The sequence below is a fragment of the Apis florea genome, unplaced genomic scaffold (assembly GCF_048593485.1).
Source record: "Apis florea isolate Af1SG1 unplaced genomic scaffold, ASM4859348v1 contig_3493_pilon, whole genome shotgun sequence".
Classification (NCBI taxonomy): Eukaryota; Metazoa; Arthropoda; class Insecta; order Hymenoptera; family Apidae; genus Apis; species Apis florea.
This window is the reverse complement of record NW_028256772.1, coordinates 568,355-589,321: the sequence shown is the minus strand read 5'-3', so window position 1 is coordinate 589,321 and position 20,967 is coordinate 568,355. Positions and strand designations below refer to the sequence as shown.

The 20,967-nt window shown below is 21.5% G+C and overlaps 1 protein-coding gene across 2 annotated transcripts; it reads right to left on the bottom strand.

The window, feature by feature from the left end:
- Positions 1-7,718: 7,718 nt before the first annotated feature.
- Positions 7,719-12,079, bottom strand: LOC100869547 (protein G12). Of its 2 annotated transcripts, none has more exons than XM_086912817.1 (2): positions 11,934-12,079; positions 7,719-8,590 (listed from the first exon to the last, which is right to left on the bottom strand). In XM_086912817.1, exons 1-2 carry the CDS (start codon positions 12,027-12,029, stop codon positions 7,943-7,945), a joined length of 744 nt encoding a protein of 247 aa, XP_086768943.1. In that variant the 5' UTR covers positions 12,030-12,079; the 3' UTR covers positions 7,719-7,942. The 2 variants fall into 2 exon arrangements, with proteins under 2 accessions (XP_086768943.1, XP_003693620.2); XM_003693572.4 differs by lacking the exon at positions 11,934-12,079 and adding an exon at positions 9,123-9,163.
- Positions 12,080-20,967: the final 8,888 nt, after the last annotated feature.

Below are 20,967 nucleotides of genomic sequence, written 5' to 3'. Positions count from 1 at the left end.
CGGCGAGTAATCGAGGTCGTGTCTTGGCCAGGTTTTACTCTCAAACACTTAACTCTATTGCGATTGGATTCCTCGCCAGTTTCTCTACCAAAGCGCGAGATCTTCCTGTTCTATCCCTTGATCCTCTCTTCTACCGTTTCATTCCTATTCCAAGAGGTTTGCTTTCGTTTTTTTCTTCTCGACGATGCACTAGATAACTGGATAGTTGATTTCTTGTACATGAAAATCTTATTAAAAGTAATGATGTGATAAAACACTCGAAAAGAGCGAACCTATTCCATCGAAGAATCTCGACACCGAATCCATGGATCGAATAATGGTAATGAATCTTTACCTGAACTTTTTCACATGAATAAATGATATATTAATTAAGTTGACGATTTTGAAATAATGGATCATTATAATTTTAGATTGTTGCATAGTAATTGTTATATTCTTTGTCTGCCTTATGAGATATTCAAGAATCTATGAATGAGTCTATGAATTAAATTGATATATTCTTTTTTTTAATTAAATAGAATGATCGATGATTTTGGAATGATGGATTATTTCTGATTTTGATTGTTGCACAGTAAATGTTATTTTCTTTGATATGAAGAAAAAATGAAAGTAGACAGCAAGGTTTGATCTGTATATATGATTTGTATAACAATTTATTTATTAATAGTTATATTTCTTTTATTTAATAGACATTTTATGTTTTGACTATTTTAATAATGTTCAAAATAATATTTCTTATTGAAGTGAAATTTAATTCGATTTATTTTGATTTTTAAAAAAACAGAAAAAGTAAGTTATATTATAATAATTGTGATTTCAAAAAAAATAAAAAAATGTATAAAGTCCATAGCATTTTATATGGCATATTCTATATGAAATTCTTTTTTGATATTAAGTTGATGAGTTGAATGACGATGACTGAAATCAATATATATATACATTTTTTAATTGAATAAAACGATCGATGATTTTGGAATAATGGATTGTTTCTGTTTATAATTTATTGCATACTAAATGCCATTTTTCTTTGTACTAATTATCGTGTATTATATAATTATATTATATTATTATATAATTATATCCACTTCAAAGACTTTGGAGATAAATATACAAAACAAAAAAATGTAGGTTATTCACGAGTTGTACATTTAGTTTCGAATTCTATTCAATATAGCATTGAAAATATCGTTTTTCGAAACCATGTATGTATACTTCGGAATTTTTTTATTCTTAACGTTATCGGTTTGGTACAAATATACAATATAACGTTTCAATCATGTGTATGGAGAAAGAGAAATCGATATTTTTCGTATCTTTTACGTGAATATTGAAAATCGATGCGTTTTGAAATGTTTGCGGCTTTTCTTCAGAGAAAAGATCTGTCAAATTCTATTGAAGAAGAAAGATTTTGAGAAGATCAAAGGAATTGTTTAGAATGGAAATAATGTAAATTGTTAAAATTGGATTCTATCGAAGTGTATGTATCTATCTTATAAATATATACACGTAAATGTGAATCTCTCATCAATAAAAAAAAATATTAAATAAAAATAAATAAGAAATAAATAAGAAATATAATAAATTTATATTGAATTTGTGTATTGTGAAACATTGTATATCGTTTGATTAAATGATAATTTTGAAGTTTAAAAAATAAAATGTAATTACAATGTTTTATTTTTGTTAATATATGTTTAAAATTAAAAAAAATTTTATACATAATTGTACGAATAAAAATATTTCATACTTTGATAAAATATTATGTTATTATTTTATTACATTTTTTTTTTATTTCTGTAAATAATATTTATGTTTAATATACCTAGAATTTTTTGAAAAAAATTTATAATTTTGTGTGAATAAAAATATTTTGTAATTTAATAGAATTAATACTTATTTATGATATATTTAATATTTAATATTAAATTATGCTACTATTTTATATTTACAATTTCAAAAATAATATTACTAATCGGGGAGCAAAGGTGGTTGGATTTGTGCTAAATTTTAGTATTTAGATATTATGAAATAAAATGTAAAAAATCTTATTGATTGTTAAATAAATCACTACATATTTATCCATATTTATTTGCAATTACAATTACAATTTATTTGCAAATTAAAATTTATAAATTATAATTGATAATATAATTATTGAACAGAATTGGAGTGTAATATAATTCTTTAATGATATTATCACAAAAAAATCTGTATTTGTCTAAATAAAATTTAATATATATTACTTTGATTAAAGTATTACACAATTATTCCGTTAAAAATCTCTCTATCTCTCTAACTTGAAGCATGATGTTAATTATTTATATGTTTAATTATTTATTCTAAATATCTTTATATCTCGATATCTTAACAGTTAAAATTGAAAAAAATTCCGCTGCTTATAACACAAGATAACGTGAAACAATAATATAATAATTCTTACTGTCAATGCCATGTTAGATGTATGTTTGTATCATGTACTTACGCATCCCGTGATAATGAGCAAACTTTTCAGTCGAGCCACTCGAGCAAAGTAATTATGCTCGTATACTTCGTCGAGTTACATTAATTAACGTTGGCTGCGGTCATGATGAAAACTCGTCTGCTTGCGAGAAGCTTTCTAAGACTTGATTCTTCTTTTTACATTAAAAAATCTTAAAGAGTATAAGATGAAACATGGACATTATCAAATGTTGTATTATTATATGTTAACATTTGATATATTTTTAAATACAGAATTCAATTTTGATCAATCATTTTTTTAGGACTTTTGAAGTTGTTACAATTATTATAAAAATAAAAAAGAATTTCTTCTCAAGTGCCATTTTCAAAGCAATAGATTATAGAGTGTTATGGAAAATTCACATAAATTGGAAAATATTATATATAATTAAAATACATTTATATACAATAGTATTATGATATATTTTAATAATATTATAACGAAAATATGTTTAAATAACATATGATTTATATCTTCGTTAATTTGTTAATAATTTAATATTTTCGTAGAAATAAAAATTATAAAATTATATAATTAATTAATTATTGATTAATTGATTGATTATATAATTTAATTATATAAAATAAATTCAATTTTTTTTTTAATAGAATATTTATTATGCATATATGTACATTTATGTACATTGAAATATACATTTTCATGTTATGTTTTTTTATGTACATTTACAAAGTATATAATTTATTTAATTAACTTAATATTGAAAATAATACTATATAATAAAAATTAAATGAAATTATACCTATTTTTCATGGACAAAAAATTTCTGAATCCTTTTTTTTTTTGGTAAAAATTAAATTTTGGTTTGATATTTTCTATTGCTAGTTTCGTAACTCATTTTAAACAATATAGAATTTTAAAAATTATGTTTGTTAATAATACATTTTATATTTTATTCCGATTTTGAACATATTTATCACTTTTCTTTAATATGTGTTGTAATCCAATTTGATCCAATTTGTTGCATAAGAATGTTCGTAATTGTACAAAACTCACTTAATGTGATCAAGCAAATTTGTAATGTGAACATTCTTATAAATTAAAATTTGTTTTTCTTTGATTTATTTTAGATTACTCAGACATAAATCAGTAAATTTTTTCCGTTATTTATATATATTATAAAAACATATTGTAATAAAAATTATAAACAACAAATATAAAAATCTGATTTATTGTTTGAATATTATAAAATAAATCGAAAAAAGACGTATTTTTAACTAAGAATGCAAAAGCATTGCAAAACAAAAATATCAAATTAATATGACGAGTTTCACGAGTATACACGAGTTACATGAACATTTTTATGCAAAAAATTAGAATGGGTGGAAAATAATAATAACACACGAAAGAAAAATAATAAATTCGTCAAATATAGAAATAGAATTATTATCAAATAATAATTTTATATTTTAAAATGTATTTTAAATTCTAAAGATTCTAAAAATTTAAATTCCAAAAAATATTAAAATCAAAACTTAACTTTTATAACAAATTTTAATTTCAATTATTTTACCATAAGACATCTTTTAAGATATCCGAATATTTTTGTAATTCGAAAATTAAATATAATATATTATATATATATAATAAATATTCATAATTAAAAAGAAATTCATTTCTTATATAATTAACAAAGATATAGTTAATGATCATTAATAAACGTAGTTTATATTTTATAACTAACTTATATGTATTTATATGTCTTTTGATGAACTTATCTTTTTATTTCATTAATATAATGATTCATCATCATTCATCATAGACAACCGCATAATTGAAATTGCATGAGTTCACACGAAAGATCATAAGATGCTGTGATATCTACTACATATTTCTATTTTTAATTAATCAAAACATTTCGATTTTCGATATTGTAATATCAATATATATATATATATATCAATTATAAGAAAGAACCGAGAAAAATTTTTGTTTTCGAGCATTGAAAAACAATAAAACCATAAGTTATGGAGTGCGATCTTTGCCGAATTTAACGGGAGGTCTCGCGATATACACATAGGTGAGACGCTCTTTCGACGAGGCGTCCAACGCACCAGTCAATGGAAAGAGGAAATGGAAATCCCTTGGGTCACCGGGCAAAATCACATTTTACTTCGATACATCCGCTTCTACGGGAGCAATTTTCTCGAGAGCAAACAAGCAGACCTTCTCGCATGCATTAAAGTTTGAACGGGTTCGCAAGAAGCCAGTGCACGCCACTTCCTCAGTACAAGGTCGAAAGTCTTCTCAGGTCTTTGGCGACGAAATGAAATTTCGATCGATCCACCATAGCCGACCGCGCGATTCTTCCGCGCGTATCTTTTCTGCTTCGCGATAGGATATAAATAAATATTACTAAACCTGCTATATACAGAATGAATCATCTAGAATAGATGATTATTTAAATAACATTTATTCTTGGAAGTATAAGAAATGCAACAAATTTTTTATGCATATTATATTATGTGATACAATATTATAATATTCTATTTATCTGAATATATTTATTTATTTTATTATTGAAACAAAATTTTTGCAAATATCTGATTAAGCTAGCTTCTATTATTTAACCAGCATTAAACATCACTTCTGCTACAGATGAAAACAAAGAAGTAATTATATTTTGAAAAATATAATTATGAGTTTAATTATTAATTGAATTTACTTATTTGAACATGAACTCTACGTTGTTCGATAAATAATTGTTATTTTTTTTCGATTTTTCGTTATTTTTCAAATATAATATATATGTATATTACGATTTTAAAAAGATTTGCAAACTATTTTTCTTAGAATACACAGTTTTTTAAAAATAAATTTTAAAAAATTTTGAATTTTTTTAACTATAGAAATGTTTTGCTTTTACAATAATTACTATTCAATTGCTCTCGATATAATTTTGTGGATTTTCCAAAATAAGTTATTAAATTACAAACATTTAATATTGATTAAAATTAAAAAAAGATATTTATTTTGTTTATATATTTCAATTTCAAAAAATAAAGATTTATAAATATAAAAGATTGTAAATATAAGATTGAAGAAGATATAACTATATATCGTTAAGCAAACTTTTTTACTAAGGAAAAAATCAGAAGTTAAAAAATCATTTTTATTTTCAATATAGAAATATAATTTGGCAAAACACATGATGACAATTCAATAATGGTTACGCCTATTATTGGAATCGTACTTAATATTTCCGAATACTCGACAAATGTTCGGTCTATTTTAAATAAATATATTTATTATATATTAAACATAGAGTAAAATAATGTGAATAAATATATATATAAATTTTCTACATTCGTTTCTATAATCAATTTGTTCATTAACATTTTCTTATTTTCCTTTCTTCCTCCATTTCTTCTTTTAATATAGTAAAATTTATAGTTGCAATTATAATTTTTTCATCATCGTTCTAATTAGAAGATCGTTCTAATATATAAAAATAATTCATCTATACTGTTTTTACGTGAAAATTCGTTTATGATCGCGACGAGCATTCGCTCATATTTAAATATAATTTATTTACATCAAACAAACAATTTGTCTATAAATCGGAAATTTACGAATATTCATTTGATGTAAATGCACCATTATATTGAAAATATTTAAACTCGTAATTTATCTAAAATAATTTTTGTAATCATGTTCTCATTACAAGAAATGAATGATATGTTATATTTATTTTCTAATAAAATGTTTTAAGATAAATTATCTATAGTTAAAGATGATTCAATTATGAAATGTCAATGGAAAATAAATTATTTCAAGATGAAATATTTTCATGTCTTTTTTGATCTACATTATCTGCTGTTAATATATCGTATAAATCATGTTTCATTATCTACATTATCTTGTGTTAATATATTGTTATATAAATCATATATTATAAATATTCAATTATATTATATATTTATAAAAAATTTATATTAATAACAATATTTAGAATACTTAGAATTCATTCTTTGATAAAGTTAGATAATTATTTCTATGTTTTAACAAAACTTTAATAAGTAATATTAAAACTTGTATAATATTTATACAAATTTTTGAAAAAGATTTTACAAAAATTCGTTTCGAAGAATTATCGAACATTTTTTAAACGAACAATATTCGTTAATCCTCTAGAATAAATATTACCGACTCAGAATAATAATTATTTAAGTTTAAGTAAGTTTTCATATATCTTTATGGCAATCCCGAGAGACTCCGGTCAGTCCTTTACAAGATTATTTCGGAGAGCATAATTTATCTGCATGGAACTACATGTTATTATTGTATATTTTGCTCGTACACCGCTCATTCATATCTTGTGATATAATAACCAACAACGACAATGCTTTAATCTAGGAACTTGTGTGAAACAAAAGGTGTGAGCCACGGAAATAAGCTAATTAGGAAATTAGGGTTTTGAATCTTTCCTCGAGGCTTTTGCTTTTCTCTCTTAACTTATATTTTTTAACTTCCTCCTTCTTTCTCTTTTTCTTGCTAATTTTTTGTCTGTCTATCTTTTAAATTATGACTTTATTGTATTCTTTTATTTATTACTCTCTATTTTATCGTCTATATGTCGATAGATATCTTCTGATTTCAAGATAAATTGAATCTAATGTATTTTATTTTGAGATATTTTCTTTATAATCTTTTTCGTTCTATTTATTTTTATTCTACATCTCGTGCTGTTACTTTCACAATATCACATAATCATATTTCAGAATATCTACTTATAAAACTTTTATTTCTCATGATAATATTATGATTATTCAATTTGCAATTAAATATCAATAAAGTTATGATCAATCGTTATAATTGTATTTAAAATAATTTTCTTTTTTAAATAAAAATTATTTATTTTCATAGCGAGAAAGAATTCTATTTCAGTTCGAATTAATTATCAATAGCGTAAAACATGTTTGATTACATCGCTATTTTTTGTATACAATTATCACGATGATTGTATATATAGTTACATACAATCATAGTTTAAGGAATCTACTTGCAAATGAAATCTTTGAGAATAGAAATCCATTAATAATTATTAACATCTAGAAAATCTATAACAAAATCCAAATCATCATTCGTATTTTTCTTTCTTGTAAGTTGGAATTTAGAAAATCCAAAATATTTCTTAATCAATTTTCAATCTAAGTATTTCTACAGAATGGCATTCATTAATTTAAAAAAAGAGTAGAAATCTTGATAAAAATTTATTTTTATTCTCTGATATCAAATGGAAATTAATAGCCTATTTAATCCAGTATTCTTAAATTTTCTAAGAATTCAAAGTTGATAGGAGGGATGTATAAAAGAAATAAAGACAAACAATGTATATGTTTTACTTATACATACTTATTAAAATTAATAATATATATTTGTACCTAAGAAAATATATGAAAAACAAAAGAAAAAGATTAACATTTAATTGAAACAGGAGGCTTTAAGACCCAAGACATCTTCTAAGTGTTTCTTTACGACATCGAGATGAACACCGTGATTCTTGGCTTTCGACAAAAAGTTATTGAAATTTTTGCTAGCGCAGAGTTTGTCGAGAAGTGATTGAGCTGTGGGCGATCTCAATTTCTTGATGAAATCAGCGAACACGGGGGAATTATTCAATCTGTCCTTGTATAAAGTCTTAAGTTTGTCCAAAGGTATCAAAGCTTCTACTTCATCGAGAAAACCACGAATTCCGGATGTTTTGACACGGTGGAATGGTGGTGTGAGCTTCGATAAATGTAAGTATTCATTGATCTTGTTGACTATATAGTATGCGTCAAGACCGGCACTTTGTTCATAGTTCAGTATATCAATGAATTCAGAAAGACTTTCTATCTCGGTAACTAGAAGTTTAAATTCTGATGATTGAAGATATTTGAGCAATTGTTGGAACTCAGCATCTTCTTTTTTGTAAAGGCTGATGGTTGTCTGAATTTTTTCTAGGGGGACGAGATCAATGAATTTTTGCAATTCATTAGCAAGGGCACCATTTCCAACGCTTGGGAGTTTGTAGGCCTCCAAAGGATTAGATACGGCCAAGGCGACCAAAATTGCCAAAGCGAATTTCATCTGTGAATATAGACAATGATAATATTAAAATATTTAAAAAATCGAAAGATTTTTAAATTTCGTTAATTTCTTTAATTTGGAATTTTGTTAATTTTTTTATTAATTTATAAGATATTTTAAATATAAATAAATTCAAATTTTCGAATCAAGGTCAATACTGAATCATGTATATGAAAGATGTTAAGATATATAAAAAATATAGAAATTCATAAATTCACATTTATCCTAAATAGATAAAGTTAGCTTTCTAAATATTGAATATTAATATTGAATTACTCCATGTGAACAATGATTAAAATATTTCAAAAACGCAGAAATTTAAAAACATTTTAAATATTAATTATATAATATTTTAAATATAATATATTAATAAAGTTAATTTTTAAGATCAAATATTAATGTAAATAATAGTAAATTATAATTTATTTTATTTTCAATTCATTTATGGATGGAATCTACACAATATTTGTAAAAATTCCTTTATATTCAAAAGTAATTTAAAATAAGTAATATTGTTTATTGTTCTACTCACCATATTGCTAATGTTTGCTTCGACAAAATAACTGAATAGACTGCAAGATCACTATGGTATCATATTACCAATCGACTCATTTATATAAATCATAATATGAATTTTTTTAATCAAGTTTAGCATTTTTTTTACTATTATCATTATCATATGTCTAATAGATATTATATCATAGATGTAATATCAATTAAATAAAGTAATAAATATAGAAACTTTTTTGTAGAAAATATCTTTGTTCTTTGTAAAAAATATATTTTTTGTAGTAAAGGGAAAAATAAAATGTATTTTTAATATATATTTTAATATATATTTGTTTTATTTTCTTTCTTAGAAGTAAAATCTTAATCTTTTTAAAGATTATTATATTTTATTTATATTTTAATTTATAATTAATATAATAAATTAAATAATAATTTTTATGATTAATTGATATTATATTTCAGTAATCTTTTTTTAATGGATTAAGATTTTATTTTTACTAAAATAAAGATTATAAATAAATACTTTTAAAATATGTTATATGGTACTGAACATGTATTACGCTCAATAAAAAATTACATGAAAAATAAATATAAGAAGAAAAATAATATAAATTATAAAATATAATTGTAGATAATGTAAATGTAAAAGAAATGCAAAATCTACAGAATCTTTCATAAAAGGCATAAAGTTCGTTATTAAATAATTTATCTATATTTTAATTTTTTGTGATAATATTTACAGACACGTATTATTTCTTTTCTGAATATAATAATAATATATATTGTTTAATAATGATATATTTCCTTAATAATTCGATAGGAGAGATTTAAATTAAAAGCTTCGGAGATAAAATGTTATATCCTTAAAATAAAAATAGTTGATGTTATATTTTCAATTGTTATTGACACGATTACATTCAATCTAATTATCGATCACACCACTTTATCATCCATTTTATCTGCAAAAATGAATCTGAGAATCTGAGACATAAGATATAATATGTATAAGATAAGATACTATGTATTGCTGATAAATTGGTATCTGGAGGGTATTGGCAGTAAGGTACTGGTCATTTGCCTCAACAAATAACACATGTTAGCATAATTATTTCCTTTCCATATATACTATATAATATTAGTAATTAATAAATGTGGTAAATTCAGTCAATTGTAAAAAAAAAACATGTGATGAACATCGATTATATGTTTATATTTTATTTTGGTCTATTGATATAAAAAAAACCAACGCTAATAACTGATATTATTATCTGATTTATGAATCAGATTACATTTAAAAATATGTTGTAATAGAAAATATAACATAATAAATCAATATAATGAGCAAAATATTCCTGCAAATTATATATATCGAGACTAGTTATTATCATGGTATATGTCTTAATAGCTCGCCTTCAATGCAAATATATAAATTATTTCTATCATTTTAATCATCTAGAAATTCTAAATTTTATCTTTTTTTTTAAATTTTATTTTATTTTTTTTACACTTTATATTTTTATATTTTTTTATTTTATTTTATCAATAACTTAAGTAATTATTAAATTATTAAATTATTAAATTATTATTAGATTAAGTTACTATTATTATCATTAGATTGTTTTTAGTAAATTATTAAAAAGTTATTAAACTATTATTAGTAGAATTTAAAATTAATCAATAGATTATTATATTTATATTTGAAATTGTTTAATAATAATTTATATTCAGTTTCATGACAAAACTTATTGTTTCACTTCGATTAGTTATAAATAAATGATTTGCAATGAAAAATCTATTTATATATAAATATAAATTAATATAATAAATAATAAATAAAATTTTAATTTTTTAATATTAAATGTATTAAATATTTTAAAATATTTTAAAATATAATAAATTTAATATTGAGTTATTCAACTCAAAAAAACTACACTATTTTCCAGTCATTTTTTATTTATTTTATTATTTATTATTTATTATCTTTTTATTTATTTAATTTATTTTTTATTTTTTTTATTTTTTATCTTTTTGTCAAAATCAGAATTTTTAACTTCAGTTTCGACTATGTTATATACCATTAGCTTGTGTTTAAAATATGTTTAAATTTATAATAATGTTTTGTTCTGCTATTTTTTCATAATTTTTAAATTTAATTTTTGAATCATATGCTTTATCCTCTTATGAAAAAGATATATGTGCAAATTAATTTTAATAATTAGTTTCTAATATTAAATTATGATTTCTTGAAGCTATAGATTTTGTATTTTTGTAAATTTTCAATTATTGTCTTTTTTTATTGTCTTTTACCTAAATAAGGTATTTTGGTTATTGAAAAAATAATACATTATTAGATATGTCGAATTTTTTAATTAATGTAAGTGAACTTAAATATTTTAAAGTTTATTTCTGTAATTTTACGTGATGTTTGATTATATTATAAATATAAAAATAGAAATTTTTTTCAAAGATAATGTTCAATATATAACAATTTTGTAAATCTTTATATTATAAATTAAAATGCAAAGAATATTTTATATTTTCATACATAATTTTAAAATTTAGCAAGTTCTTTGGTTTTTAAGGTTAAGAATATAGAGAATATTTTCTTGAAGGCTTTTTAGTTTATACAAAAATAATAATATTGTATTTTTTTAAAATTGAAAAAGTTTTTTTATACAATTTGAGTTTTTAATAACTCTTAAAAATAGTATTAAATAAAAATTAATTTTATGGTATTTTTCTTCAAGTTATGACTATTGGAGAACTACTTTATCTCATCGTTGTTTCAATATCAGAAATATAGTAAAGCTATCAATATCGATGAACAACTAACTTGGAAGCTACTATTTGGAAGCAAATACTTCACTGGTCTACACTTTTCGAAAACTTGATCAAAACATGTTTTCGATTTCTTAAAAGGAATCCTCATATTCTAACGATGATTCTTTCTGATGACAGTTTCAATCATCGATTAGAATTGTAAGTATTTTGTTATTTACCAACTTCGCTTCTTTCGAACTTGTTTAACGTAACTGCTGTTTGAAATAGTTTTGAAACATTGTATTGTGAATTATGTGTTATTTTTTCCAAGTTTATTATGAAATCTTTCAATCATACAATTGCTCCATTCGTAGTTTCAATCGCAAATTTATTTTAAGAATTTTAATCACAAAAGTAATATTTCTTCTAAAATTATTTGTATGGTTAGATAGATATTAATTTAAATTAAATTACTATATTTATCTTATTAAATTTATCTTACTTTTTATATTTAAAGAATAAAAATTATTAATATTATTTTATTTTTATATTTAATATTTTTTTTATACATATTAATGTAAACGATATAATCAAATTAGATTAATATAGATTATAAAATAAAAATATGAATAAGTATATAGTTTATAATTGTAAATAATTATATAAGTATTATATAAATATCCATATTATCTACTATTATGATACCATTGAGAATTAATAAAAAAATTATGAAATTATACATCATAAAAAACTGATAACTTAAAAAAATTATTATTGTTTATTGTTTATTGATTTCTAATTTCAAGTATATATAATCTTGGCAATTTCAAATATCACTTGCTTATTTTCAAAAAAAGGTGATATGATATAATAAATTAATTAAATTATACATATGATTTATAGAAATACAAGAAATTTATAATCTAAATTTTATTAAAAATTATTATTATTATAAATTATAGAATTATAATTAAAAAACAAAATTATCTCTGATCAAAATTCATATTTAATCTCGTTTCAAACGCTTAATTATATTTCAACATATGAATACTTCAGATAATTCCATATCCTTATTTATTCCTAATCTAAATTGATCATAACCTTCCGATCTGTTTATAACTTAGAAAATTATCTTAAATTCTTAAATCAACATATATATGAATATAATTTCATAGAATATAATAAAATTTTCTTAGAAGTTTTACATTGAAAATAATTGATTATATAAAATTTTAATCTTTGATATTACGTGAAAAATTTTCTTGTGAAATTTATGCGGTGCGAATTGTTTTTTAATCTTAGATAGAAATACAGCATAATAAGTACGTAATAAATATAGAGATTGGTTGTGTTCATCGTTTCTAGCATGCATAGCAACAAAACTAGAAACTCAAGATATTCTCTGTTCCTAAGAGACTAATTCTTTTATATTTATGAATGAAGTACATGTATATCATATCGTATACATATAATACAGTTTATTTTATGGTTTAGGAGAAATTTTCAATTAAATACCTTTTCATTAAGATATTTTAATTATACAATTAATATAACTGTATAATTATATTAATTAAATTTAAAAAACTTCATGATGTGATCGTGTATGTAAAAGTGTTAACAATGCTAAATGAGGATTTCAAAGAAAAAATATTATAAGTGATGAGATATTCTACTTAAGAAGATTATGCATAAAATTATATTATGATAAAAAAATCTATGTGTAATAATACATAGCAATTAATTATCTATTCTTTGAGACATTTAACTCTTAATATTTAATTCTTAATTAATTACCTAAATATTAATTTTTAAATAAACAAAATATAAATGAATAATAAACAAATAAATGAAAGAGAATTATTTACAAGATACATCGATTTTTAATTTAGCTTCTGAAATCGACTTTCTAAAAAATGTTTCACGAATATGTTAATATCCTATATATATTATTAAATATTTTATTATATACATTTGAATTTATATGTTATAGTTTATAGCAGTCAAAAAGAAAGAAAACACAAATTCTCATAAAAATTTTAGTAAATTATTATTATAATTATTATTATAAAAATAAAAATATATTATTATCATTTCATAGTCCACTATTATACTATCATATGAAAAATTTATAATACGCATTGCTTTTGAAAGTTATAAAAGTTATAAAATTGCTTTCAAAAGTTACTTTTCACAAATAAATATTGATAATGAAAGTTTTTATCAGATAGTTACTCTTAACAATGTCTACTTGCGAAAATTGATTCTGTAGAGCAATTATGAAAACTTTTACTTTTAAATAAATTCATTAATAAATAATAAATAATAATTCCAATGGTTTTCATGCGCAACATGATAGCACAAGAATTTACATCATACAATAATGTTATATTTTTGTATTTTACTGTGGATCATAAAACATTATAATATTTACTCAGAATCAATAATTTTCAAAGAAATGGAATCTCAATTCATAAAAATTCACAAATTATCAGTTCTAATTATGATGATTATTTCGTAAACCATAAGAAGAGTAAAATTCGTAAATCAGTCGAAAGTTTTTCCCATCCGAGATAATTTGTACCGTTAACAAGACTAATTAAGATCGCATCCTCTATTTTCGTTTCTTTCATCCCCAGATCTATATGCAAGAAAAACGGATCGCGCCACCAAGAAATATTTGATCACCATATAAATCGGCTGTTGGTGGAACAATATGCGGATGATTTATATCACTTTTTCTTTCTATTCAAGCAGAAACGAGCTAAGGAGATAAAAATTATCTCCTTATAAAGAAAATTATAATCTCAGATTTCTTAAATGAACATATTAATTAGATAGGATATTTTAATTAAGAAAAGCAAAATAATAAAACATTTTAGTGCAAGTATAATATAGATCACAACGAGATAATAAATTAAATCTTTATCAACTGTTAAAAATATTGGAATACTCTTTAAGCTAAATAACTTATTTAAAATTAAATGATTTAAATTTTTTTTGAAATATAAGAAAAATTTATTTATTAGATAAAAAATTTTATAATATAAAATAAAATTTTATAAAATCATCAAAACTCATGGAGAAATTATATATCTAAAAATTTTATCGTAAATTTTATTTTTTTTTTGCAATTCCGACAAATTGCAATTTTTTCAAATAATTTTTCTTGTAAACTAAAATCGTTATAAAATTTTAAAATTCATTTAATCCAATTTAAAAAAGAATTATTTTATTTCGAAGAATTATTTTTAAAAGCTATTATATGTATAGTATAATAATACAGTATAATAATTAAACTACAAAGCATTTGAGTACTAAGTATTAATAGTTACCAAAACTATGTATGTACTATAGTTATCTCAAAAATCCGAAATCTATAAATCTTATTTTATTCATTCATTAATCTATTGTCTGGTTTCATTGGACAGATTATAGTCTTATTCATTCAAAATGCACAGATTCTTCAGACTTAATCTTATATTATTCTTCAGACTTAATCTTATATTATCAAATGCATTTTATATCATCGACACGAATTAATACGAGACTAAATTAAATTAATTTAAAATGAGATTTGATCAAGATGTGTTATTAAGTAATTTATTTGTTATATCCTTTATAACTCATATGTTGTTGAGTCTCGTTTATGAAAGAGAAATAAGCAAATATTGGCGAATCTATAAACAACCACCTGTTATACAAATCGGAAATAGTCGAACATGTACGACGAAACAATCCTGTATGTATACGTGTATACGTATATACATAAAGCATATTGGTATATATGTTAAGCCGGAACTGGACAAACATGAAAGTAGAAGACTATTACAGTGACATGGATACTCTTATCAATAATTCTAATGATTTTAATGGGATCTGAAATAGATATACATAATTGAAAGAAACAAATAATAATTTTTAATAATTATTTATTAAGAGGATACTCTCCAATTTTGATGATTTTTTTACATATACTTAAAATCATCATTATTAATCATGTTGTAAAGATTCCACTTAGCAGTCGTTGTTCATTAAAAAGTTATTAAAAAATTTTTCTTCGAAACTTTTAATTAGTTTTAATCATGTTTATTGCATCAAATAATTATTGACCAATCTCTCCAATTCTCTTCAATAGTTAGATTAAAAGAATTAATCTCAAACTCAATGCAAATTATTAAATCGATTAATAATTAAAGGAATTTTTATTTAACTTAAAAATTTTTTAACTTTTTAACTTTAAAAAAATAAAATATTTAAAATAATTAAAAAATTCATTATTTAAAATATCTTAATATTTGGAAGTTATGTAATATTTAGAAAGTATAATGGAATAAAAAAAATTAAAACTGTATCATTTTCTAATAATAAAAATAACGTGAATTTAATACATGCGTGCCAAAGTAGTTTACATACTGTGCATTTACTGGAATCAGGGCAAATTTGTTAAATTTCTTGACAAAAATGCTATATTTTATATAATGTTATAACTATAATCAGTTAGTTAAATAAAATATATAATAATTTAAACATAAAGTAACATAGAATAAGAAAATTGTTGAACGCGTTAATCTTTCAGATTTCGTAAAAAATAATTTAAATATAATATTAAATTATTAAAATTATAATATTAATATTAAATATTATATTTAATGTATGTAAAAATTATTTTAAAATCTTCATTATGAATTTATTCATATCTTAAAATAAATATGCAAAACAATATACTTAATGCAAATAAGCGAATTATGAATTCTTGTAAAATAATTTGAATTTTTTTTAATCTATTCCAAATTAAATTTCTTTGTTCAAAATCATTTGAATAGAGAAAAAAACCAATGAAAACAATAATTTCAACAACAATTAATTTAAATATTTTATAAACGATATATCAAATTCTTTTCAATCAAATTCAAACTTTAATAGTTTATATCGATAAAAAGAACAACTTTCGTTCGCTATTTGAAGTTATGGACAAAAAAAAAAAATGAAAAAAATATTATTTTCGATTTCAAAGATTTTTTAATATGTCAAAGTCATTGTATTGAATAGTTTATAAAGCTTTTATTTGATTGTTTATTACATTGTTTATTAACAAATTTTTGTTTAAAATAAATTTTAAGTTAGATTAAAGATATTTTCGAAGCATTTTGGATGCTTATTCAATATTTATTATAGTTAACTTCTAAACATAACATAAATAATAAATATATTAAATAGATAAAAATATTAAATAAATAAATACATATATATAAAATGTAATAAAAAGGTTAATGAAATTTAAAAATATTTTAAAAATATAAATTTTAAATGATAAATCTATAAAATTAACACAACCGGTTAATTTATAAAGTTTCAAAATGTTGATATCTTTAAGATTCATTAATTCCTTTTTTTATAAATTTTTGCATTTTAATTTGAAATTTAACTCTCCAGAAATTAAAATTATTTCATAGAATTGGCTTTTAATTTTTGTAATTCAATATAATTATTTTATCTTTTATAAACAAAAATTTCTTATCAAATACGAGTTATTGTTAGTTTCAGAGTTAGAAAAAATATTTAATTATATATGTGTAAAAGTATAATAAACACTTGTTCATATCTTTGTTCACACCTTGAAGTTTGATCTCAACTTTTTAAAGTACCATTTCTCTCATAATTAAATTATCTAGTTTTTATGACCTTCGTGCAATCATTATATAATCTGGAGATCTCGTATCAATCGATTCGAAATGCTGTTGAGCCAGATAATAATAAAACAATAAGATAAAAATAATTTCACTAAGATTTTTAAAAATAGATATGTACTTTGATTAAGAATATATATGTATATAATACAATCTTCTTTACCTCTTTTGTTGTCAATAATCTTTATGAATTTACCATTATAACACTGAAAAACAAGTTCCACTTTATTATCAGAAACTTTTTTACATTCTTTTTCAAATTATAATAAAATCTGCAAATTTTTATATCGAGAAAGATTACAGCTAGCTTCTCTTCCATCTCATCTTCACTCTTTTTCCATTTCTTTTTTAACGATAAAGCAATAAACGGTAGTCGTCAGAGCATAATTAATGACCGACGAACTTGCAAGAGGTTAGGGAACGAAGTTTTGAAGGCAAGAAGGACAAGCAGTAGAAGCGACTCTCAGTTACATTATTAAACAGCATGTCTCGGTGAGAACAAGTAGTGGTGGCGCGAATCTCAAACGAGCCAAAGGATTAAAGAGTTGCTAATATCGCGCTAATTGTCCGTTGAAAGAGATTCAGACATCTGTTCGTAAGAGGTTGTCGCTCGATCTCAACAAAGATAAGAAATTCATATCGGTCCTTATATCAAACGGCATTTATAGACAATTCCACTTTGATTTAGGGAGAATCTTTGGAAGTTTTCGAAGTTTTAAACTTTTAAAACTTTGAAATTAAATCACGTATTTATTTGAAAATCAGAAAATCAAAAGTTTTCTAATTATTTCTTAAAGTATATTTAATTAAAGTATTTTTGAAGTCAATAAAATTAATAGAGAAATTTCACTTAAATTTATTCTTTAAACTTCGATGAATTTTTACATGTAGATTTTCGTATATTATGTATTTCTTGAAGAAAAGAATTTTTTTTTCAAGAAGAAGAAAGTTTTGAATTAAAATATTTTCAATACAAACGAAAATAATGAAGATGACTTATTTGTTTATATTTTCCAGAGAAATTAAAAAATCAGAAGGCTTTGAAATAATTAAGGAATTTCAACGTCAATGAAATTAATTTAAAAAATCTTATGAGAGAATATTACAAAAAGTTATATTATCGATAAATTATAAAAAAAATCATATATTATTATCGATTAGATTCATATATAGATATATTATTTATATATTTTTTCATATATAATTATATTATATTTAGAGTTATATTTTAAGTCTTACAGCTTAATTTGAATGATTCCAATTTGAATCTATATGTAAATTATTATCTTTTAACACAAAAACATTGTATATCTCAATTGAATATTTAATATACATACATATGTGGTGTATGACTTGTTTTAACGGAAATAATAACTTAATTAAATGTCTCAACTCCTAATTTATACTGAATATATTTTCAAAAGTAGCCGCGTACAACTTCTTATTGATTTTCAGAGAGAAAAGTTATTTAATTGGTTTCCTTTTATGCTATCTACTTTTTCCTTATTACGTTCGACAATAGCTAGCCGTTCTTCTTCTTTTATTTTGTTCGAAACTTTACGAGCAAAAATATCGAAGCGTTTCGACGTCTTCTTGACAGCAAGATCGATAACAGAATATTATCTGAATTTTTCCTGCAACAAGCCAGACGGCCAAGTTCGGTAAACCTGGCTTATCGAACCCTTCTACCTCCCACTCTTTCTCCTTTTTTTTTTTCTACAATGAAAGAAAATGTCGCCTCGATACCATCGATTTCCATTGTATACGCGTTTCGTAAAAAAAAAAAAAAAAAAAAAGAAAAAAAAGAAAAAATAATAAAAAGGGGAATGGACGATCCCTTTGTTTTTGTGATTGCGCCGAACAAAACCGAGAATCGATGTTACATTGATCTCTTGTGCAAGACTGGTTTTAGTTATGCTGTTGTTTACGGAAGAAAATGAGTCATATGATGCGTGATCAAACCGCCATGTTAAATTTCGAAGATAGACAAAAAGTTCATTAAGGATAGAGGATAATAGATATATAAGTATAGATACAAAAGCACATATTAATTATATTTAATGGTTTATATTTTTGTTAATTTATTAGAAAATTAATTTAAATTTATTTCTTTTAATAAAATATTTTTTGTATATTTACATATACATATATAATGCAATATATATAATTAATTTAATGATATATAATATGATATATAATATTATAATAAAATAATATTATTTATTATTTACAATAAAATAATATTGAAAATTAAATGAGATCTATCAACTATTTTTCGTAGTATAAAAATATTTGGACACGTTTTAAAAAATATTTAAGATAAATATTTAAGATAAAATAATTTTTTATCAAAATTAACATTTGATAAAATATTTTCTTTATATTTTTTTATATTTTTTTCTGTTTCTTTTTAAACAATATGAAATATTAAAAATTATTTTTCGTTAATAATGTTTTATTCTTATTTTGTTTTTTTTATATCTTTTGTTAATAATGTTTTATTCTTATTTAACAGATTTTTTTCACATTTCTTTGAAGTATATTATTATTTTTATTTATTCTATGACTTAATTTTTTATATAAGAATACTGTGATATTTGATAAAAAGTTTGATAATAAAAAATTTAATTTTGCAATATTTTCATATATTTTTATAAATTAAAAATGTATCTTTCTTCAGTTTATTTTGTAATGCTTAGACAATAAATTATTTTTTATTTTTTACATTTAATAAATCAATAAATTTTTTATATTTATATTCTTTATTATAGTACGTTTTTACAATGTATGTAAATAATTAAAAAAATGAAAAATTGAATCATTTATTAATGTAATTTAGTAATGTAATTTAGTAATGTATATAATTAATACTATTTTATAGAATTTTATTCTTACAACTTGTTTCTCCATATTTTTATTATACTATTTTCTTTAGTTAAAAGTATTCTACAAGTACTTAAAATTTTCATATATTAAATATTTTTAATTTTAAACTTTTTAACTTTTTTTTTTTTAAGTAAAAAAAAAGTATGTTGAAATTTAGAATTAGATTTAACTTACTTTCCTGATAAGTATTTAATATTTAAGAAAAATGATTACAATTTTAATTTTCATATATTTTCAAAATGCTAAATATGATATTATAACAAGAAGACAATATAATTCATAATTTTGACTAAAGTATTACAATTTATTTCAAATAAAAAAATAAATATCTTAATAAATAATATTGTTGAGTTAAAAATTAATATTTTCAAAATTGTACAATGCATATTTTTCACATTTTAATTTTGTTTACCTACATATTGAATTTTTCATTTTATATATATATAAAAACGATTATAAAAATTTGAAAATGTAGCAATAAATATCTTTTGAAAGTATTACTTATAATTCACCTCAACTATATTCAATCTTTCT

Excerpts from the sequence above, each read along its gene's own strand:
- LOC100869547 (XM_086912817.1), bottom strand. The coding sequence starts at position 12,029 with ATGAGGATTCCTTTTAAGAAATCGAAAACATGTTTTGATCAAGTTTTC. Across the intron at positions 8,591-11,933 it reads TTCCAAATAGTAGCTTCCAA|ATGAAATTCGCTTTGGCAAT; the intron begins GTTAGTTGTTCA and ends CTATATTCACAG.